We start from the raw sequence: 19,448 nt of genomic DNA on the forward strand, positions 1-19,448 counted from the left end.
AAACAAAGATGTATGCCAACAACAAAAAACAAAAAAACAGGAAACAAAAGGTCTTTCAACAGAAGAATGGATAAATTACTGCACAACATTAATGGTGGTTGTCCTTGGGAAAGGGGCTTTCATACTTGAAGCTATACAGACCAAAAATATTTAAGTGTACAGAATTATATTATTCTTTATATCATTCTACTTCTTGGAATTTATCCTAAGGAAATAATTAATGCACAGAACAATTCAATCGTAATGATAATCAGATCAGAGCTCTTCTAACAAAAAAAACCCTGAAAAGTACAAGGAATCATCTAAAGAGATGATGGCAAACTCATATAATGGAATACTATTCATTGATATTATTTATCCTTAGATATTTTTCAAATATATTCATTTTTCACAAAAATTTATAACATATATTTTTAAAGGGAGATGAAATATGTATCTGATCTCATTGTTTAAAGAAAAAAATATATATGCATTGAAGACCACTGGGAAAGTTGTATAACAAAATATTAAAAAATAAAAAAAAATAAAATAAAATAAAAAATAAAAAAAAATATTAATAGACTGAGAGGCAAAATTAAGGGTTTTTTTTTTTTTTAACCTTATTGCATACATTCTCAATAGGGGTAATATCACTCCCAAAGGGGTGAAAATGGGCTATTGAGGGGCAAAAAAAAAAAAAAAACAAAAAAAAAAGAAAGGAAAGGAAAACTCTTAGCATACAAAACACAAATCAACACACAATACAATACATAAACATAGAATATATCTGTGGTATTAAAATTTCATGAGGGTTGTACAATTAGGAAAAAATATCTAAAAACCAGGCAAGGTGAACAAGTGATAATGCTATAAAGATTGACAAACACTGCCTCATTGGTACTCTCCATTTTTCTACAATGAACTTCATACTACCCGAGTTTGAATAGTAATATATATACATTGAACTAATTACAAAAGGATATACAATGTAAGTTAAGACAATAGCATTATTTTTCATTTTTAAATATAAAATTTATTCCTACACTCCCCTAAGTCTTTTAAAAATACAACATAGACTATTTATTAAATATAATACAAAGGCACGCCTGGGTGGCTCAGTGGTTAAGTGTCTGCCTTCAGCCCAGGGCATGATCCTGGGGTCCTGGGATCCAGTTCCACATCGGGCTTCCTGCATGGAGCCTGCTTCTCTCTCTGCCTAGGTCTCTGCTTCTCTCTGTCTCTCATGAATAAATAAATAAAATCTTTAAAAAATAATAATAAAACAAAAATATAAAGAAAATGAGAAAGTACTGCATCAGAATCATCTGGCGTCACTTGCAGAACTACAGATTCTGCAGTAAACTAAGTCAACTAAAAAGTAAACTGCTTTTACTAAAAAGTAATCCACCTTACTGCAGACCTAATAAAATCAAAATTTCTAAGGAATTTATTAAATGAGGCACACTAAAATCATCATACTGCTCCATGGAAACGTGAGATACAGATATATTTTAATTTAGTCTAAGAGATTTTTAAAATTATGTACTAAAGTGATAAAACAAACTAAGAGCCCAGAAATCTGGGAGTCCTTGCTAAGTTCCTTCTTTTCCTTTAAGGAACTTAAAGAGTCAAATTTTTTCACAAACTATCAAACATACCCTATTACTCACTATCTCTACTGGGTACAAGGCATTGTGAAGAATATAAAAGAAAAAAAGAAATATTTATAAATGTTGCCACTACAATAAATTCACTTTAGTTGAGTGTGCAAAACCTAGCATTAACCACTAGCTTTCTTTCTTTTTTTTTTTTTTAAAGATTTTATGAGCCACCCAGGGATCCCTACCACTGGCTTTCTCAAGGCACCATGAGTCCTTCCTTAGAAACTGTGTTTCTAATCTTATGATGCAAATTAAACAAGTAAGGAACAAAAGTCACCGCTGGATAATAATAACTAGGACGCAGTCAGCTATACTCAATTCTCCAGTTGATATACTTCCTTGGCATGTCAGCCTTGAAATGATGTAGGATTCAACATTTTGCCTATACCAAATTAAACATCTCCTCATGTTAAATACTCTGGGCTTAAAACATTAAACCACCAATGCCAAGATTTACTGTATAAATAAATAATGAAACTACCTAAACACATAACAGTCCTGCTTAAGGAAAGGGAGAATAAATACACGGAGACTAGTCCAAGTAGTAGTTAGATACAAAGTGTAAGACACTGCACCAGGCCATAGCAATCTTCTCCAATTTCTTAGATATCAATGCCACCTTTTGGTGGTGGTAATACTTGCAATGGCAGCAATAACATTTTAAGTGCTTTTTGTATGCTACACACACTTAATCCTCAAATATGTCTAAGAAATAGGTATTGTTCTTTCTCCATTTTACAGATAAAAAGACTGAGAAATAAGTAACAGCTGGTAGGTGCTATCTGCAAACTTTCACTGTTTTGCGAGCTGACCACAACTATATTAACAAATTATTCAGTGAGATTTGGCACATCATCTTCATGAATAAATTTAAATCTTGTAATTAAATATCCATAAAAGAGCATATAAATGAATGTAACTGAGGCAAACCTGAGTTACAAGAACCAAACAAAAATTTTCCAAGTCATCGTATCAAGTAGCACAATATTTTCCCATTTTTTTCTCACTCCTTAACACCCCCAAAACAACTACTTAATTTTGCTTGTTTTGCTTTAAAGTACAGATTTTATCATTATATATAATTCCATCTCAGGAAATGGATCCTACTTATTAATTCATTTGTAAAGCCTTTAAATTCATTTTATCCCCTAGAATCTTCATCTTTAAAAGTTTTATTAAATTTCATTTCACATTCTATAATAAACATGTTCTAAAACTTTCATTTTTAATTATAAAATATATGATATACAAAATATTCAGAAAATAAAAGGTTTAAAGAGAAAAATAAAGACCACCTTATAATCCCAACTTCAAGATAATGACTTCAGTCTTTTGGTATTTCCTTTTAGCCTATATATGCATAGGCATTTTGTAAAACCTTAGTTTACTGAAATTATACTATATAAACATTGGTAATGTTTATTTCTCTCTTAACAATAGATCACTTTTTAAAAATAGTGCAGACAAATAACAGTTACGATTGATTTTCTACAATACACTTTGGCTTACTGGGCTTAAGAAATGGTTTCTTAACCATGAAGTGGAGAAGGGATAGATGGCTAGTCCTTTATAGAAAGTTTTCTATCTTGCAAGTTTTGAATGTTTTTTAAAAATCATTTTTAAATTTTACTGATTAAATAATCATTTTCTTTGCACTACGAAAAACTTCACACATCCATCTTCAGCACATTTACACATGGAGAACATGGTTACAGAAGCGTTAGGGCTGCAAAAGATCAAAACCGTAACAATTCACTGTAGACACAAGCTCAGCCCAGTAAACTAGAACCTAAGCAGAGCCACCTAAAGAACACCACAAAGCAATGGTTCTTCATAGCCAGTGTCGAAGGCCTACTGCTTACATATACATGCAAGCAGATAGTACTCGGTGGTGACACAATCTCAAGCTTGTTCTATTGATGACACTAGTACAAGTCTAAAGCATAATGGGAATAACAGAATGACTATATCATCTAAAATCCCTTTACTCATGATTTCAACTGCAGATTTTGATTGGTTCCTCAATTACAATGCTGTCATATTACAATGTGAAAATTATGACATTGGAGTACTATGAGAAGTTACTGAATATTTATTTAGAATTCAAAATGTGGGGCCAGGGGGGCGGTGCCTGGATGGCACAGTCGGTTAAAGGTCTGCCTTCTGTTCAGGTCATGATCCCGGGGGGCCTTGGGAACCAGCCCCACATAGGGGCTCCCTCTCTGCTTCTCCATCTCCCTGCTCTTGCACTCTTGTGTGCTCTCTTTCCCCCTCTCAAATAAATAAATAAAATCTTAAAAAAAAAAAAAATTCAAAGGGATGTTTTACAATGGAGTTTGTCCTAAGTGTGAAACTATTCAAAAGGCACAAAAACTTTTTTAAAAACAGTATATACTATTTGACCAACTTTGAGTTACTCAAATTCCAGCCTTTACCATTTGAATGTATAAAAAAAAATACTATCAAAATAACCTACCATCTGAAAGTCTAAAACCATTGGCTTTCTGAGTCTGAGACAGAAGATTCACCCTCTAAGCTCGCTTGCCCATTATTTTTCTTAGTCTGTTATTCTCAAGTTATTCTCAAATAATTAATAAAAGTTTCACCCACAATTTTTAGATATACACATCTATAAAGCAAACTGATACTTGTGCTTTATACGTAAAACAATTTTCTGAGGCATGAAAATTTCATATCAGGAGCTATGTATGCTATCACTAAACTGATTATATGATTAAAGAGCAGGAGAATGTACAGTAAAGCTGTCATACAAAAATCTAGCCAAAAAATCCAAACTAACAAAAAAGAGCACTTCAAGGATACCAAGAACCAAAATATCATTTAAAGTTATCTTTTATAGACCTGTCATCTTATAACCTTAGTCTCAGACAACTGGCAACAAATTTTAAAATATGTTCCTTCTTCACAAAAATAACCTTATTCATTGTATCTAGATTTATTGTACTGTACTCTCAACCCACACCATCAAGACAGATCCCATACTAAATAATGATACTGCCACACATGGTAAGATTCATCATATCCTCTCTGAAGGCCCCTGTAGGCCACTATATCTAACCTAAGTGTTCTTTGTACTTGTTCAACATTATCTCATGGCCCACGTTTCATCAATTTTGTTTTTGTGGGGCAGGCTGGGTGGCTCAGCGGGTTCAGCACCACCTTCAGCCCAGGGCGTGATCCCAGGGATCCAGGATTGAGCCCCACATCGGGCTCCCTGCATGCAGCCTGCTTCTCCCTCTGCCTGTGTCTCTGCCTCCTCTTTCTGTGTGTGTCTCTCATGAATAAATAAAATCTTAAAAAAAAATTCTTTTTGTTTTTGTGAAAATTTCTTTTCCAGTCTATCACAGCAATTTCCATGTACTATGCATTCTCCTACAGTTAATCCTGTAACATAAGCCCTTTCCTTTTGAGACCTTCAACTAAAAATTTCTTTCACTCTCTAGATTACCTGCATCTGCTTTCATCTTTTAGGCATCCATTCTATTAGGTATTCTAAACTTAAATTTATTAAGATATAATGCATTTGAAGGATTAGAAGAAGTTTTATAAATAAGCAGTTCAGAGATCTCATACTACTACTATTCTGCCTAAGTATGCCCTCCCACACCACTGAAACAGTCAGAGATTAGGTGGACAACTCATGTTGTCTACATAAACATTTCAACTACTGTTTTTTCACCTCAGTTCAGAAAACTATAGTAAATTTTTAAAGTTAAAAAAAAATTAAGAGACAGAACCTAAAGATGGTATCTTGAATGTTTTAAAAGCTAAAAACATTACAAACTAGTCAGTTAAAATCTAAGTGATAATTATACTTTCCAAGTTTGTGGTCGTTATTTCCCTTCTCAGGATTTTTACTGTGTGACTGATTTAGGTAACTTAAACCTTACGGAGTGGGGGGGGGGGGGGGGGGCGCGGTTTGCAGGGAAAAAAAAGGTGAAACCAATTATTTCTGAGTAATTTCCTAGACTCATCTAGAAGGAAAATAATGTGTTACACTGAAGACAGGATTTTAAGGGTACAGGGATTCAGCTACTCCACTAATTCATTCATGTTTCCATAAAAGCAAAATACAAATATTTATTGATCATCTATCTACTGTGTACTTTATAATGCAGTAGTTCCTTCTGAAAGTTTGCTGTCACCATTATCCTTTATAACTAGACTTTGTTAATTTGCATAAATCATATACTTAGAGTTTTATCATCTGTAAACAAATGAGCAATATCTATTTTTCAGATTTGCTTTATAGATTAAATGATATAGTAACTTTCTTCAAAAAAATATTACTTCCCTTCTCCCTATAGGTCCCTCTATAGATTAGGACACTGATCAGTGGTCACTGATCAACCTTACTGTGAAAAATCTCTTTTCTCCACAGATTCCACATCTTTACACATTTTTGTCTACCAATTGCATTGACATTTATTTAACTAGATAATTAATTTGAGACCTCAAATTGTCAAATTGTCAAAGACCTAAATACTAATGAAACTCAATGTCAGGTTCTTAAAGTGCAAGCATGATGTTTTATTTCATTAACAGTTTACAAATCACCACAATATATGATAATGATTTGTGATAATTAGCTGCAAAGATTTGAGTCAATGTAATTATTGGTCAAAGCAAAGATTCATTAGGCTTTTTACAATACTGAGAAAAAATGCATTCCTTTCTCTGCAGACCCCTGGTCTTTCTCTGTAGACCCCCCTATATAAACATAATTTATATACCATGTTAGTGATTTTCTATGTCTACAGAAACTGGTTACCCTACAGGTTTGTTTTAAACCAGTATCATTGGGATCCCTGGGTGGCGCAGCGGTTTGGCGCCTGCCTTTGGCCCAGGGCGCGATCCCGGAAACCCGGGATCGAGTCCCACATCGGGCTCCCGGTGCATGGAGTCAGCTTCTCCCTCTGCCTGTGTCTCTGCCTCTCTCTCTCTCTGTGACTATCATAAATAAATAAAAAAATTTAAAAAAATTTAAAAAGAATTTTAAAAATTCTTAAAAAAAAAAAACAGTATCATTAATAACACCAACTTCAAATTCAAAAGTTACAAATATTTACCCATAAAGCTATGTATGTAGTGATATCCTATGTCTTCCCTTTGTATTTATAAGAACAAAATCTAAACCTTTCACCAAAGACCTATGTGATTTTTCTCCTGCCAATGCCATCTACTAGTCTCTTCTCAGCTTATCATGATGGCCTTCTCAAACATAACTTGTTGCTTATCACTTCAAGGCATTCGTGCCTGGTTCACTCTTCTTGCAGATCATCACGTCTAGCTTTTTGTCATTCAGGTCTCAATTAAATATTACCATCTCAGAGCTTTCCCTCAACACTCAGTCTAAAACGTCTTCATGACATTTGTGACCTCTGAAATTAAATTATCTTATTCACTTATTTACTATTCCTCTCCACTACCACCACCAAATCCCACTTGTATGAAGAGTTCCATGAGAACAAGTCTTATTCACTGCTCTATCTCTAGTTCCTAGAATAGTATGAAGGGACTCAATAATCATGCAATAACTATTTGTTGGGTCACTAGCCAGAATGTTTAAGATTGTTTTAGGGAAAGACTGATATCTTAGTCAACAATTTACATTTAGCAATCAAAACTGCTGATCCAAAAGACATAAGAAAAAATGTTTTTTAACTAAAAAGAATAAGAAAAACATATACAACATTCTATCCAACAAGTGAGCTTTATTTTCTTGTATTTCTATCCTTTTGGATGGAATATGAGTCTATTCATGTTTCACACACGTCATATGTCACCTCATGTAAAAAAAATGAAATTTTTTACTTTAGTTTTACTGAGGTATAAGTGAAATGTAAAATTGTGAATTTTCTTATAATTGTATGCCATGAGCTGCCAGCCACTCAATCTAATAACTTATTCTTCCTGCCAACATGGAAGGAGAAAAACTTCCAAGAATGTAAAACATACAGACTGGGAAGGCCATTGCTGCCATAACATGACAGTGCCAGAATGGTCCAAACCAGGGATGAATGATCCTGCTCTCAGCTTCTCAGCTGGGAAGGAGAGAAGGACAAGTGTGATGAGAACTAGGAGAATAACTGTAGTTCTGATTTCTGTTAATAAGTAGAAATATCTTCAAACCAATTCAAAAGGGACTCAACTAGAATCTTATAGTTTGCTACATTAAATAACTGTTTTTGAATATCTGAGGTCTCTTTAGCAAATGGAATATCATTTAGTCTACAAGCTATGGGCTTTTGTAGTTTCACAAAAGAAAAATACAGTATTTGTAATAAGTAAGACAATCTCCAATACTATGTGCTACATTTGCTTATAACTTAAAAATATTTTCAAGAATACTTTTAAAAAGATTTTAAATGATAATAGTAATAAAGATGTTACTTCTGAGTTTAGAAAATATTTGAAAGCCAAAACAAACATTAAGAGAGATACAACAATTTAGTGGTTTAAAAATGCAAACACCCTGAAAGTATTACAAGATTGTATTTACATTTAAAAATTGGGCATTGTTTCTTTCTTCAATTGGTGTTTTAAAGGAAGACAGCAAGCAGATAATCCACAGCCCATATGAGTTTACTTACCATTCACAAAGAAACATTTATATCAATCTGTAGGCTAACCTGCTTACTTATTATTCAGCCAAGTAGAAAGTTCAACTTAGCACAGAGCTAGAGCCAGGAACCAAAATGACTAAGAATCACACGTGCAAACTTTTTTTTTCTTTTAATTAAAGAGAAGAGGAAAGAAGTACTACAAGTAATATTTTCTCTAAAGATCACATACTCAATTTCCTATTTTCCATTGCTCCATATTTCCCTGCCCACAACATTCTTAGCTGCTTAACAAGAAGCCTATATTTCACTTTTCATCACTTCTGCTCACATAACTGATGCTTCTGATCCAGCTGCATGGACAAATGCTGAAAGACACATGCAAAATTTAACCTTACAGTGAAGTATTTTAAGATAATACCTCCAGAAATATAATATCTAAAACTGAAGCGTCTTCGTTAACTAAGAACTCAGAATGCTAAATAAATAACATTTCTGCAGATTATCCATTTGTCAAAGAAAGAGCATAAATATATATGCTTTTCACAGATTAAATAACAGGAATCTTTCACCCTTCAATTTAAAAAAAGAAAAAAGAAAAAAAGTAGCAACAACCAAAGCACAGTGAGTCCTATCTTCTCTCAGTGGTTCCTAACTCCATATAGCCCACCCCTTAGGCACAGACTATTTGTTCTGAATTTCATCTTCAAACTGAGTACACTTAAAGACCCAGAGACTTTCACAATAGTGACTCCCAGCAAGTCTCCCCAAAACCTACTCTTCTGTTTTCCATTGAACTCTCAGATTTGCATTACCTCTGTTATTATTAAGCCAGCCTCCTAGCCCTGGGTTCCTTTCTTCCTTGATTCATTCCATACTCTGTAGCCAGATTCATCTTCCAAAAGATGAATGTTCTGATTGGGTCATTTTCCTCATCTCAAAAACCTCTTGTGCTCCTGAATGAAGTTTATACTTCTCAACCCAGCATTCAGTAACTTCTATAGTCTAGCCCAATAAATCTTTACAGCCATATCTCCATATTTTCTAATTACACAAGCTCAGGCTTCTGTCAAATCAATCCCCTGTCCTCCAACTGGTCCTGAACTTTCTATCTTGGCTCATGCCATTCCTACCATAAAGAATGTCTACCACTCCCCTCCAGCTGCCACTGCTCATGGCCCTTTTGTATCTCTGCACTTAATCATGTAAACAAGGACACACAAATGATAGCTCCTGCCCCCCCCCCCCACAAAACAGGTAAAAACCCACAAATTTAACAACAGTTGGTTTTTATTAAATGTTTACAATGTGCCACACAGTTTTACATATTATTCCCAATCCTCTCAATAAACCTATGAAGTGTTATTATTCTCCTTGTAAAGATGAGAAAGCCAAAGTTCAGAAACATCAAATCACATATTTAGTAAGTTATCTCATATTATATACTCAGTAAGTTGCCTCCAATCATATACCTAGTAAGTGGCAAAGCAAGGATTTGAACCCAGGCTGCCTAAGTCCAAGCCCATTGGTCTAAGCCCTAAGTTGTGCTGGCCTTTTTTTTTTTTTTTTTTTTTTTGTCGGAACTATGTGACTACCCCCCTCATCTATCTGAAATAATTTAGTTTTACATGATACTTCCACTTACAACATACTATACAATAAGCTTTCTCATGTTTGCCAGCTTAGTAAAGGGAGAGCATTAAAATACTACTTCTTTCCAATGAAAGAACGATGCTCAGATTGCAACTTCAAGGAATGTCTTTTTTTGTCACAAAGATTACTTACACCTAAAATATTTTCAAAGAAATTCATTCCTACCAGCTTTTTCAAGGATGACTGCAAATTACCAATCATATACTATGATGGTTTTACAGATTATTAATAAGAGGATTTTGCAATTACCACCCACGTATTGTAACAGATATCTATCAAATTGGCAAAGATTGTAAAAACTGACCTACTCAATGCCATTGAAGGTGCAGTGAGACACACACTCTTATACACAGGGTAACCACCCTCTGATCCAGTTATCCCACTTCTGGGAATCTATCCTAAAGGAAGAAAAAAAAAACAGAGATGCAATCAAAGATAAATGTACAAAGATGTTTGCTTCAGTGTTATTTAAAATAGTAATATTATAAAGATTAAACCTAAAAGTCCCATACTAGGAGACCAATATCTTGTTCAGAGAAAAAAGTAGGAACAAAACAGTATATATAAAAGTATAATTCCATTTTTTTTTAAAAATTAAAAAATCTGTACATGCAAGGAAAGAACTAGAAAAATATACAATTAAATTTTAGCAGTAATTATTTCTGGGTTATGGATTTATAGATGATTTTCAATTTCTTCTTTACATTTATGTTCTTTTCAAAATATACCATAATGAAACATGAATTACTTTAAACAGGAAAAAAAAATGTTTTAAGTAGCTATTATCACTGAAAAATGATGCTGACCCTAACAAGGACATGTTACTTGGAAAGAACACTTCCTGGTGCAAAGAAAACGTCAAACTTACTTTGTTTACAGCTTTTATTATGTTCACACTTACTTTTAGACTAAAGAATGTCACCAAAATGCAGTAGTACTCATGAAACTGAGTACTAAAAGTCAGCCAATGTTTCATCAGAAAGCACCACAGTTAAATGAACTGTTTTATTATATGTCAATTGATAATAATAAATGTCCAATTAATCCTAACTCAAAACATGCAAAATGAAAAAAATGAAAAACTATTCTTGTTTTGCAAATTAACTATGTATACTGTTGTTGCCTTATAAGCACATCATAGTTCTGGAATGGGGAGGAACTTGAAAATAAAGCTGGCAAGCTACCAACATTCACTAAAAATGCACATTGATGCATTTTTTTCTACATGCACATTTCTGTTCTAGGGCATAGTTAACTTTAGTGGCAAAAGATGATTTTTATCAGTGTAACGAAAAAAGATTAAGCTGAGCTGTTCTAGGAAAAACAAAAGAACAACAAAAAACCTTCTTGCATTGAACACAGAATTAAAACTGCCATCTGAACCAGAAAGGAAAAAAACAAAACTTCCCTATCATTTGGCATATACACAGAAAAGCAATTTGAAGGAGAAAAAAAAAAAAAAAAAAGTCCTGAATTGAGGTAAAATAGATGATAAGCAAAAGATTCTAATTTTACTGTATTTTAAACTGGGAAACTGGTATGCCTATAATATCAGGGAAAACTACAGGGAAAAAAAATAAAACTATAGGGGAAAAAAGAAAGAAAATAATACCACAGAAATAGCTATTGAGCAACTAAGAGAAAATTTAAAGTATCACACTGATCTTAATTAGAGAATGAGTATCATCCTATTTTCACCTACCATGAAAATACAACATTTATTTATAAAACATATGTCAGGTTCTGGCAAACAAAATAAATTACTAGACTATAAATTCCTTATAATAGAAGCTACAGCCTCACATCTCAGTTTCCATCAAAGAATGTAATATTGGGTCATGCAAACATCTGTTCAATGACTGAATCAGAAATCTATTAATAAAATCATGCAACATTTTTACATGCATTCAATGGAATGGAAAAGGTACATCAAAAGACATCAAAGATTTGGACTAGACACTGAAAACTACATAAAATCCAAAGATTAATGTTAAATTTCAACTGCAAAATAATTAAGTTATGGTTGCTTGTGTAATGTTCTATAATACAGCCAACTTGTCTAGAACAGAATGATCCTGTTTATGAACAAATTTTTAAATATCATTGAAAACATAGTAAATAAATTTACTCTTTAGATTATACGTCTGAGTGATCTGAAATATTCAGTCCGCAAAAGGAGATAATTTCGTACTTCTAACTTAGAATCTTACAAGCTGCATCTGGGATTTGTTCAAAGAAACAACTGCATCCAGTTCTTTGTGCCTCTTTTACTTTTACACTTTTGTGGTTGATAACTAAACCACAATTCTATCCTGAGCAAAGTTATTTCTTACAACCAGAATACATGTGTATAACATAGCACTGCAAAAACCATGAATGTTAAAGGTATACAAACTTGTAAATTCAAAGTAACTAAGCTTTAATTAATCCAACAGTATCTTTTACCAGTTACAATGTATAGTTTAGTATATTCCTATTCTTATGAAATATGGACTAACTTAAATATATTCTGAAACCAAACACCAGGTTACATATTTAATTTCAAAATTGGTTGACTTTACCATTCCACACTTTGAACCAATCTCTAGCAATGTGAACTACACAGGCTAGAGATAGCTGGGTATGCAAAGAAATTTTTTTTCCCAGATTTATCTGGAATTAGCTTAAATAAGTCATCAGTACCTTTAAAAAAAAAGCCATTGACTTGTCCCTGGTTGAGGTTAATTTCATAAAACACATTTAATCTTTCATGTACATATCATATACTTCTGAAAATTATATTTAAATGATTATTATTTAGACCACTTATAAAAGTACACTATTTCTTATTTCAACTCCACCTTAATCATCACACACAATTTCCTTTTCTTATTGGTGCGGTCATGTACCTTCCACATCTAAAAGACCTATTTTCAAGCGGAAACGAGAACATGGCATAGCTTCTCTGTTAAACTGCTTTGCTGATCAGTATGTCATAAGAAACTAAGCTTATAGGTTCAATACTCTTCTGGATCATTTAACTTTGAAACAAACTGGCCTCTTAACCACTCATCTCAAAACTGTGAGAAGGGGACTGTGAAGAGTGAGTGATTCATTCAGTCACCATAACCACTGTAACAAAAATTCATAAGCTGAAAGGGCCAATATTACCTCTGTACATGAAAAACTGTAAAGCACATAAAAACTACCACTTGTAATCCCCAAATTTCATGCACAGAAAAAGGGAGTGGGGAGAATGGGTGCTCATTTCAATAACATAAGAAAGCTTAAATATATTTAACACTAATCACTTCCATAAGATGTGAATTTGGCATTAAGTCATGCAGCAATATATGACATCAGAATGAACAGAAAATACTTGGAAATACGCCGTAACTCTTTTTAAAATTGATGAGTTTAATCTGAAAAGGAACATCAGGAGGAAGTAAGACTATGTTCACAGTTTTAAACTCACCACAACATTAATATATAAACACTTTATACAAATTTTTAAATTGAACTTCTAAAATAAGAGAATTTTAGAACTGGGAACTTAGAGGTTATTTGAAGTTCAATGAACATCTGTTGGATCCCTAGCATGTGTCAGACACAGTGCTAGCTGCTTGCAGGTAACTCAATTATTCAACTCACTCACTTTAGAGATGGTGGAGTTGCCTGCTCATGCCAAATCAAGCCATCTAGATTTCAGAACTAGAAATGCTGAGCAGTGCTCTCACAGTGGTAAAATTTCTATCAAAACCGACTGGTAAAAAAAAAAAAAAAAAAAAACAAAAAAAAAAAACCGACTGGTATCATTCTTCCTTATAAACTAAATAAAATGTCAAAGATGCAATGCTAACCTTATTTAACAAAACAATAATCTCTGTGTTTTGAAAGCTATAAAGAATTACAACTGTCTAAAAATTCAACTAAGTACTAGTTGCATAATTTATTGCAAAGAACAAAACATGGGGCTGTCAGTTTTAAGATTCTAAAGACACACATAACAGAAATTAAACAAATTGCAGATATCATTTAAAAATCCCTTTATGGGCAGCCCAGGTGGCTCAGAGGTTTAGCGCCGCCTTCAGCCCATGGCATGATCCTGGAGACCCCGATGGAGTCCCACGTGAGGCTCCTCCCAGCATGGAGCCTGCTTCTCCCTCTGCCTGTTTCTCTGTCTCTCCTTCTCTCTCGGTCTCTCGTGAATAAATAAATAAAATCTTTTAAAAAAATAAAAATCCCTTTGTGTTAAAAAAAAAAAAAAAACAGGAATTGCCAATATGAAAAATTAGATGCTCGACTGGAATGTGTATTTTATATAAAAGATCAGTCATATAATAACAAAGTTCACGGATGGTAGTAAACTTTGGCAAGACTTTTAAGTTATTTAACTATTAGATTCTGAATCATGACAGAATGTAAAACTCCCTGAGGACAAATACCCTAATTCATTTCTGTATCACCAACAATTAGCACTCTGTTGTTAAATGTTGGAGAGGTAAATTATGATATGAACTTTAAATTCAAGCTCTTTGAAAATTCAACCTAACTAAAAGATCTTCTTTTATAACTCAAATGATTTTTTTCAAGTATTAAATAATAATACTCAATGCAAGTAACACTACCATAACACTGAAGATCAACAACTGTGGCTATCCCTTTAACTAGTACAACATATTTTTTAAAGTAATTCACAGGATACATCAAGAAGACAAGTAAATTCATATACTTTGATTCAGTTCTTCTTCTGGAAATCATCCCAAGAAAAAATTCCAAAAGAAAGAAAGAAAATGCTACATATACAAAGTGTTCATTTCATCATAATTTTAGTAAAGTGAAACTATCTACATGCCCAACAATCGGTAACGCGTAGATGGAGTATTTTTGCAACCTCTGAAAAAGGCTTAAAATAAAGATTAAACCTCCTAACTGGTCTTCCTGCTTATACTCTTGCCCTGGCCAATTCCCACCAAGTTGATTTCCACACAGCAGCCAGAAGGATTCCCACAAACTCTTTTACTTGAAACCCTCCAATAGTTGATTGCTCATCTCATTTAAAGTAAAATCCGGGATCCCTGGGTGGCTGAGCGGTTTAGCACCTGCCTTTGGCCCAGGGCGTGATCCTGGAGCCCCGGGGCGATTCCTGCATCAGGCTCCCTGCATGGAGCCTGCTTCTCCCTCTGCCTGTCTCTCTCTCTCTCTCTCTCTCTCTCTCTCACAAATAAAATCTTAAAAAAAAAAAAAAAGTAAAATCTGAAGTTTTTACCATGACCTACAAGGCTGTTACTTCTCTAACCTAATGCTCCCTCACTCCCTCTTGCTGTATTCCTAGTTGTTCTCAAAAGGCCAAGTACACTGAGGTGGGGGGGGTGGGGGGGGGGCTTTGCACTTGCAGTCCCCTCTGCCTACAACTTTCTTCCCCAAGAGAGCACATCTAACTCACTTCCTTTGGGTCTCTGCTCCAGTCTCATGCCATCCCTGCCACTGCTTCTCTCTTTCCCTCACCCTAATTGACTCTTCTGCATGGCTCTTATCATGTAATATAGTCTACATTTATTTGGTTATGGCCCATCTCTTCTGATTAAAATATAAGCTCCATGACAACAAGAACTTGATTTTATTCACACAACAGGCATTCAAAAAGCAGTTGTTGAAGTGATATTAAATGCTGGTATAATAATTATTAACTACATGAAAAACCGTGCATTTAAACAAGCTCGGAAGAGAACAGGAAAAATGAATAATTTGATTTGCGAACATTTAAGTGTTGATCACGTTACTAAGGAGTTTGTACAATAAAAATTTAAGTCAGTTGTGATTATGATTTTAGGCTGCCAAAAGTGACCACAGCAATCTTATTTCCTTGGAAGCCATTAGTGTATTAGCTCAAAACTGACTGGTAGTAGTTATTAATGACAACTCTTCTTCATACAATTGTAGTAACAATTACTCTTAAATCTTATTCCTAAAGACCCAAAGTTTGGTCTGTAAGTACCGACAGACACTGCCACCCTTGAGGCCACACGGAAAGTGAACAAAGGCTTTTGAACAGTTTTAATATGGAATTGAATAACACTCGGGGATTCCAGTTTTCCTTTGAGACGGATATCTATGCTTGGTTTCGGAGGGAACCTGAAACTGAATGCAAAATGTCATGCATGAACGTCTGTTAACTTTTTTTTTTTTTTTCCTGGAGAGAAAATCTATATATTTCATCATAATCTCAAAGGTGTCAGTGGCCTAGAAAAAGTTAAGAATTACTGTTTCACACTGGAAGTGTACTATCCTAACATAAGCTACCTTCCAACGAACAGAAAATATATCCTACCTAGACACCTCCTTGTAATCATTCAACCCACCCATAAAATTCCGAGTGCCTGCACTGTGCCAGACACTGTGTGATCCTCACTAGCTTACACTGAACCATACTCTGCAGTACACGGTTGAAAATACCAAGGAAACAAGGTTCAGTGAGACACCAGACTGGCTAAATAAATAAATAACTGCACCCAATGCAAATACAGTCTCAGAACAGAAAGCGGTATAAGGAATCATAATAAAGACCGAGAAAAGCTTGGGGGGGGGGAAGGTGCTGACTTAGTGCTTATTATGTCAAAGTACTGCAGATACCAATGACATCAAAAGGAAAGAAAAACTACACATGCGTGCCCGCCTCCACACACTGACAGGAAACCAGAAGAAAGTTTCCGAATCCTGTTTCCAGCAGCATCCCTTGAGACTGCCCTGCAGCGTGCTTTTGAAGGCAGGCGCCCTACCTTAAAACTAGGAGCAGCTGCTTGACTCCTACTACGATGGAAACAGAAAGAATCATCACCCCGGACCCGGGAGGCAGAAGGCCGCGGCCACCTGTGAGGCCCAGGGACGTCCTGCCGTGATCCCTTTTCTCTCCGATGCCCTCCTTCCTTCAGGGCAATGACGACACCGTGTTCCCCCCCAGCAAGGAGTAGGTGACTCCACGTCGGTTCTCCTTCCCGAGGGGTCAGAAGGTCGCCCAGAGCCCTGGTGCTCAGCCCCGCGAGGAGGTCCCACTGCTCGGGCGCCAGCGTCTTCCCCTCCCCGTCTCCCCGTCGCAGGGAACCACGCGGCCCGGCAGAGGACACGGCCCCTGACTTCCCGGGGGGACAAGCCACGCTCCCCCCAGCCCCCGGGCCCCGGGCCGAAGGGAGGCTGGAGTCCCGCGGTGGCCGGCCTCCTCCCCAGCAGAGTTCAGGGGCGGAGCGTGGATCCGGGAAGAGCGACGCCGACCAGGCGAACGCCCCGCGGGCGGGCTCGGGCTCGGGCTCGGGCTCCGGGGACGCGAGGAGAGAGGGCGGGAGCGGGGCCGGGACGCGGAGTGGCCGTGGAGATGCCCGCCCTCGGCACCGCGGAATAAAGGCAGGAAAGGGAGGCCGGCGCTCCCGCCTCCCGCCTCCCGCCCCCCGCCCCCCGCCCTGCCCCGGCGGAGCGAGGAGGCACCGGGTCCGCCGGCCTTCGGACCCCGTCGCGCGCCCCGAGCGGAGGGCTGGGTCGCGGGGAAGCTCCGTGCCGGGCCCGGCGACATGCAAGGAGCGGGGAAGGCGCAGCGGCGTGCGGGGCTCCGCGGCCCTCGGGCAGCAAGTGGCGAGCGACGGCGCGGGGGCGAGCGGGCTCGGGCCGTGACACCTCGCGGGGCTGGAGCGCGGGGGACACAATGTCCTCTTTCTCTCGCGCGCCCGGCCCCGGCCCCTCCCGCCCGCCTCCCGCAGGCCCAGCCACGGCGCACCGGCTCGGTCCGCGGGCGTGGCCGGCTCCGGCCCTGGCGGCGGCGGCGGGGCCTCCGGAGCTCCCGCCCCTCCGCCCTCCGCCCTCCGCCCCTCCCGCCGGCCAGGCCCCCGGGCCGCCGCCCCGGACCCCGAGGGGACGCGGAGGAGGAAGGGGGAGCCCCGGCACTGACCCGCCGCAGCGGCCGCCGCTGCCCTGGCTCGGCCGCCCCGCGCCCCGCGCCCCGCGCCCTGCGGCCGGCCCGGGCTGCCCGCGCCTCACTCACCCCGCGGCCCGGCGCCTCCTCCACCTCCTCCTCCACCTCCACCTCCACCTCCACCTCCTCCCTCCTCTCGGCCGTGGCTCCGGCTCCGGCTCCGGCTCCGGCTCTGCGCGGCGGCGACGGCGGCGACGGCGGCCTCGAGAGCGGCGGCGGCGCCTCCAGAACGCGCACGCACGCAGCACGCAGCACGCAGGCCACGCCCCCGGCCACGCCCCCGGCCACGCCCCCGGCCACGCCCCCAGGCGGCGTCGGCCCCGCCCCCCGCGACTTTCCGGAGTCCGCTTAAAGCAGCCGCGCAGAGGACCGCGGTGGGCGCTGAGGACCGGGGGGAGGAGCGCGGTGCAGGGGCCCTGCGGAGCGCGGGCGGGAGGCTGCGGAGGGCGGAAAGCGCACGGGGAGGGGCCCGAAGATGCCGGAGGAGTCGCGGCTTGGAGGGAGCGCGCGCGCTGTGTGGGTAAGTGCCAGGCTCCGTGCGAGGCGCAGGGGCCCTCGCGAAGCTTGAACCCCAGCGGGGCGGGAGGGGAGACGGGCAGCCAGACGACGGCGATGGCAGGTCCTGCTAAGCAGCGTGGAGAGAGGCGACGCCGGGCGTGCGGTGGCTCCGTAGCGGGCCGGATGCTGCCCCGCAGAGGAGGCCTGGGAGCGCGCGTCCTACCGTGTGATGAGAAGGAACAGGCTTCGCAGACACCTGTGCTGGGTGCGCGCGGGGCGGGGGCGGGGGCGGGGCCGGGGGCCTGGCGGGGACAGCCTTCCCACACCGAAGGTCGATCGGCCCGAAGCTCAGAGGTGACCATAACAGACCTGGTAGGTTGCAGGAGCAGCGAGAAGCCGGCAGGGCTGAATGGAACCAGCTACCCCGAAAGCAGCGGCGGTTAACCTGGGAGAGGCGTGGAGGGACCAGATCCGGCGCAGCCGCGTGGGTGGGCTCCTGGAAGAGCAACTAAAAGCCGGGGCGGGTGGGGGGGCGCAGAGGAACGACCACGCCTGATCCACAGTTGTAATAATTACCCTTGGGCAGCCCCGGTGGCCCAGCGGTTTAGCGCCGCCTGCAGCCCAGGGCCTGGTCCTGGAGACCCGGGGTCGAGTCCCGCGTCGGGCTCCCTGCAGGGAGCCTGCTTCTCCCTCTGCCTGGGTCTCTGCCTCTCTCTCTCTGTCTCTCGTGAATAAATGAATAAAATATTTTTTGAAAAATGACAACTGTTCTTGCTCTTATGTGTAAAGTACACAACAGGGAAGCACGAATGTCCACAGGAAGGCCACCAGGGATGTTGTTGGAGGTAACTTGGAACAGGAAGGCAACAAAGGAGTGAGAAAGCTACTCAGGTACATTTTGAGTTGGGATGGGTTTGGCAGAGAGTGTGTGAAGGAACAAACCCCACGGATGATTCTGAGGTTCAGAGCTCGAAGGATGAGTTCATGGTGGTGCCATTTAATGGGAAAGGGAAGGCTGCGAACAGGAGAAATTTGGGGTTGGGGGAAATCAGTATTTCTGTTTTGTGCATGTTCCATAAGGTGCTTGTCGTATACATCCACAGGAAATGTCGAGAACAACAGTTGGATATAGAT

The 19,448-nt window shown here is 39.4% G+C and overlaps 2 protein-coding genes across 5 annotated transcripts in view; one reads left to right on the top strand and one right to left on the bottom strand.

Annotated features, from left to right (window-relative positions):
• Positions 1 to 18,086, bottom strand: part of RAP1A (RAP1A, member of RAS oncogene family) — a 70,413-nt gene extending 52,327 nt beyond the window's left edge. The window contains exons 1-2 of one of the 4 annotated variants that reach the window (XM_025452889.3): positions 17,886 to 18,086; positions 10,182 to 10,275 (exon numbers count right to left, since the gene is read on the bottom strand). The gene's annotated coding sequence lies outside the window, so the exon portion shown is untranslated. Of the gene's footprint in view, positions 1 to 10,181; positions 10,276 to 16,635; positions 16,776 to 17,885 lie in introns of those variants that run through there. The other 3 variants (XM_035700706.2, XM_035700705.2, XM_049095376.1) reach the window with 3 other exon arrangements.
• LOC112664946 (collagen alpha-2(I) chain-like) lies at positions 17,419 to 19,079 on the top strand. Its single transcript, XM_049095359.1, has 3 exons — positions 17,419 to 17,784; positions 18,045 to 18,579; positions 18,691 to 19,079. Exons 1-3 carry the CDS (start codon positions 17,419 to 17,421, stop codon positions 18,756 to 18,758), a joined length of 969 nt encoding a protein of 322 aa, XP_048951316.1. The 3' UTR covers positions 18,759 to 19,079.
• Positions 19,080 to 19,448: the final 369 nt, after the last annotated feature.

This window comes from Canis lupus, chromosome 17, assembly GCF_003254725.2.
Source record: "Canis lupus dingo isolate Sandy chromosome 17, ASM325472v2, whole genome shotgun sequence".
Classification (NCBI taxonomy): Eukaryota; Metazoa; Chordata; class Mammalia; order Carnivora; family Canidae; genus Canis; species Canis lupus.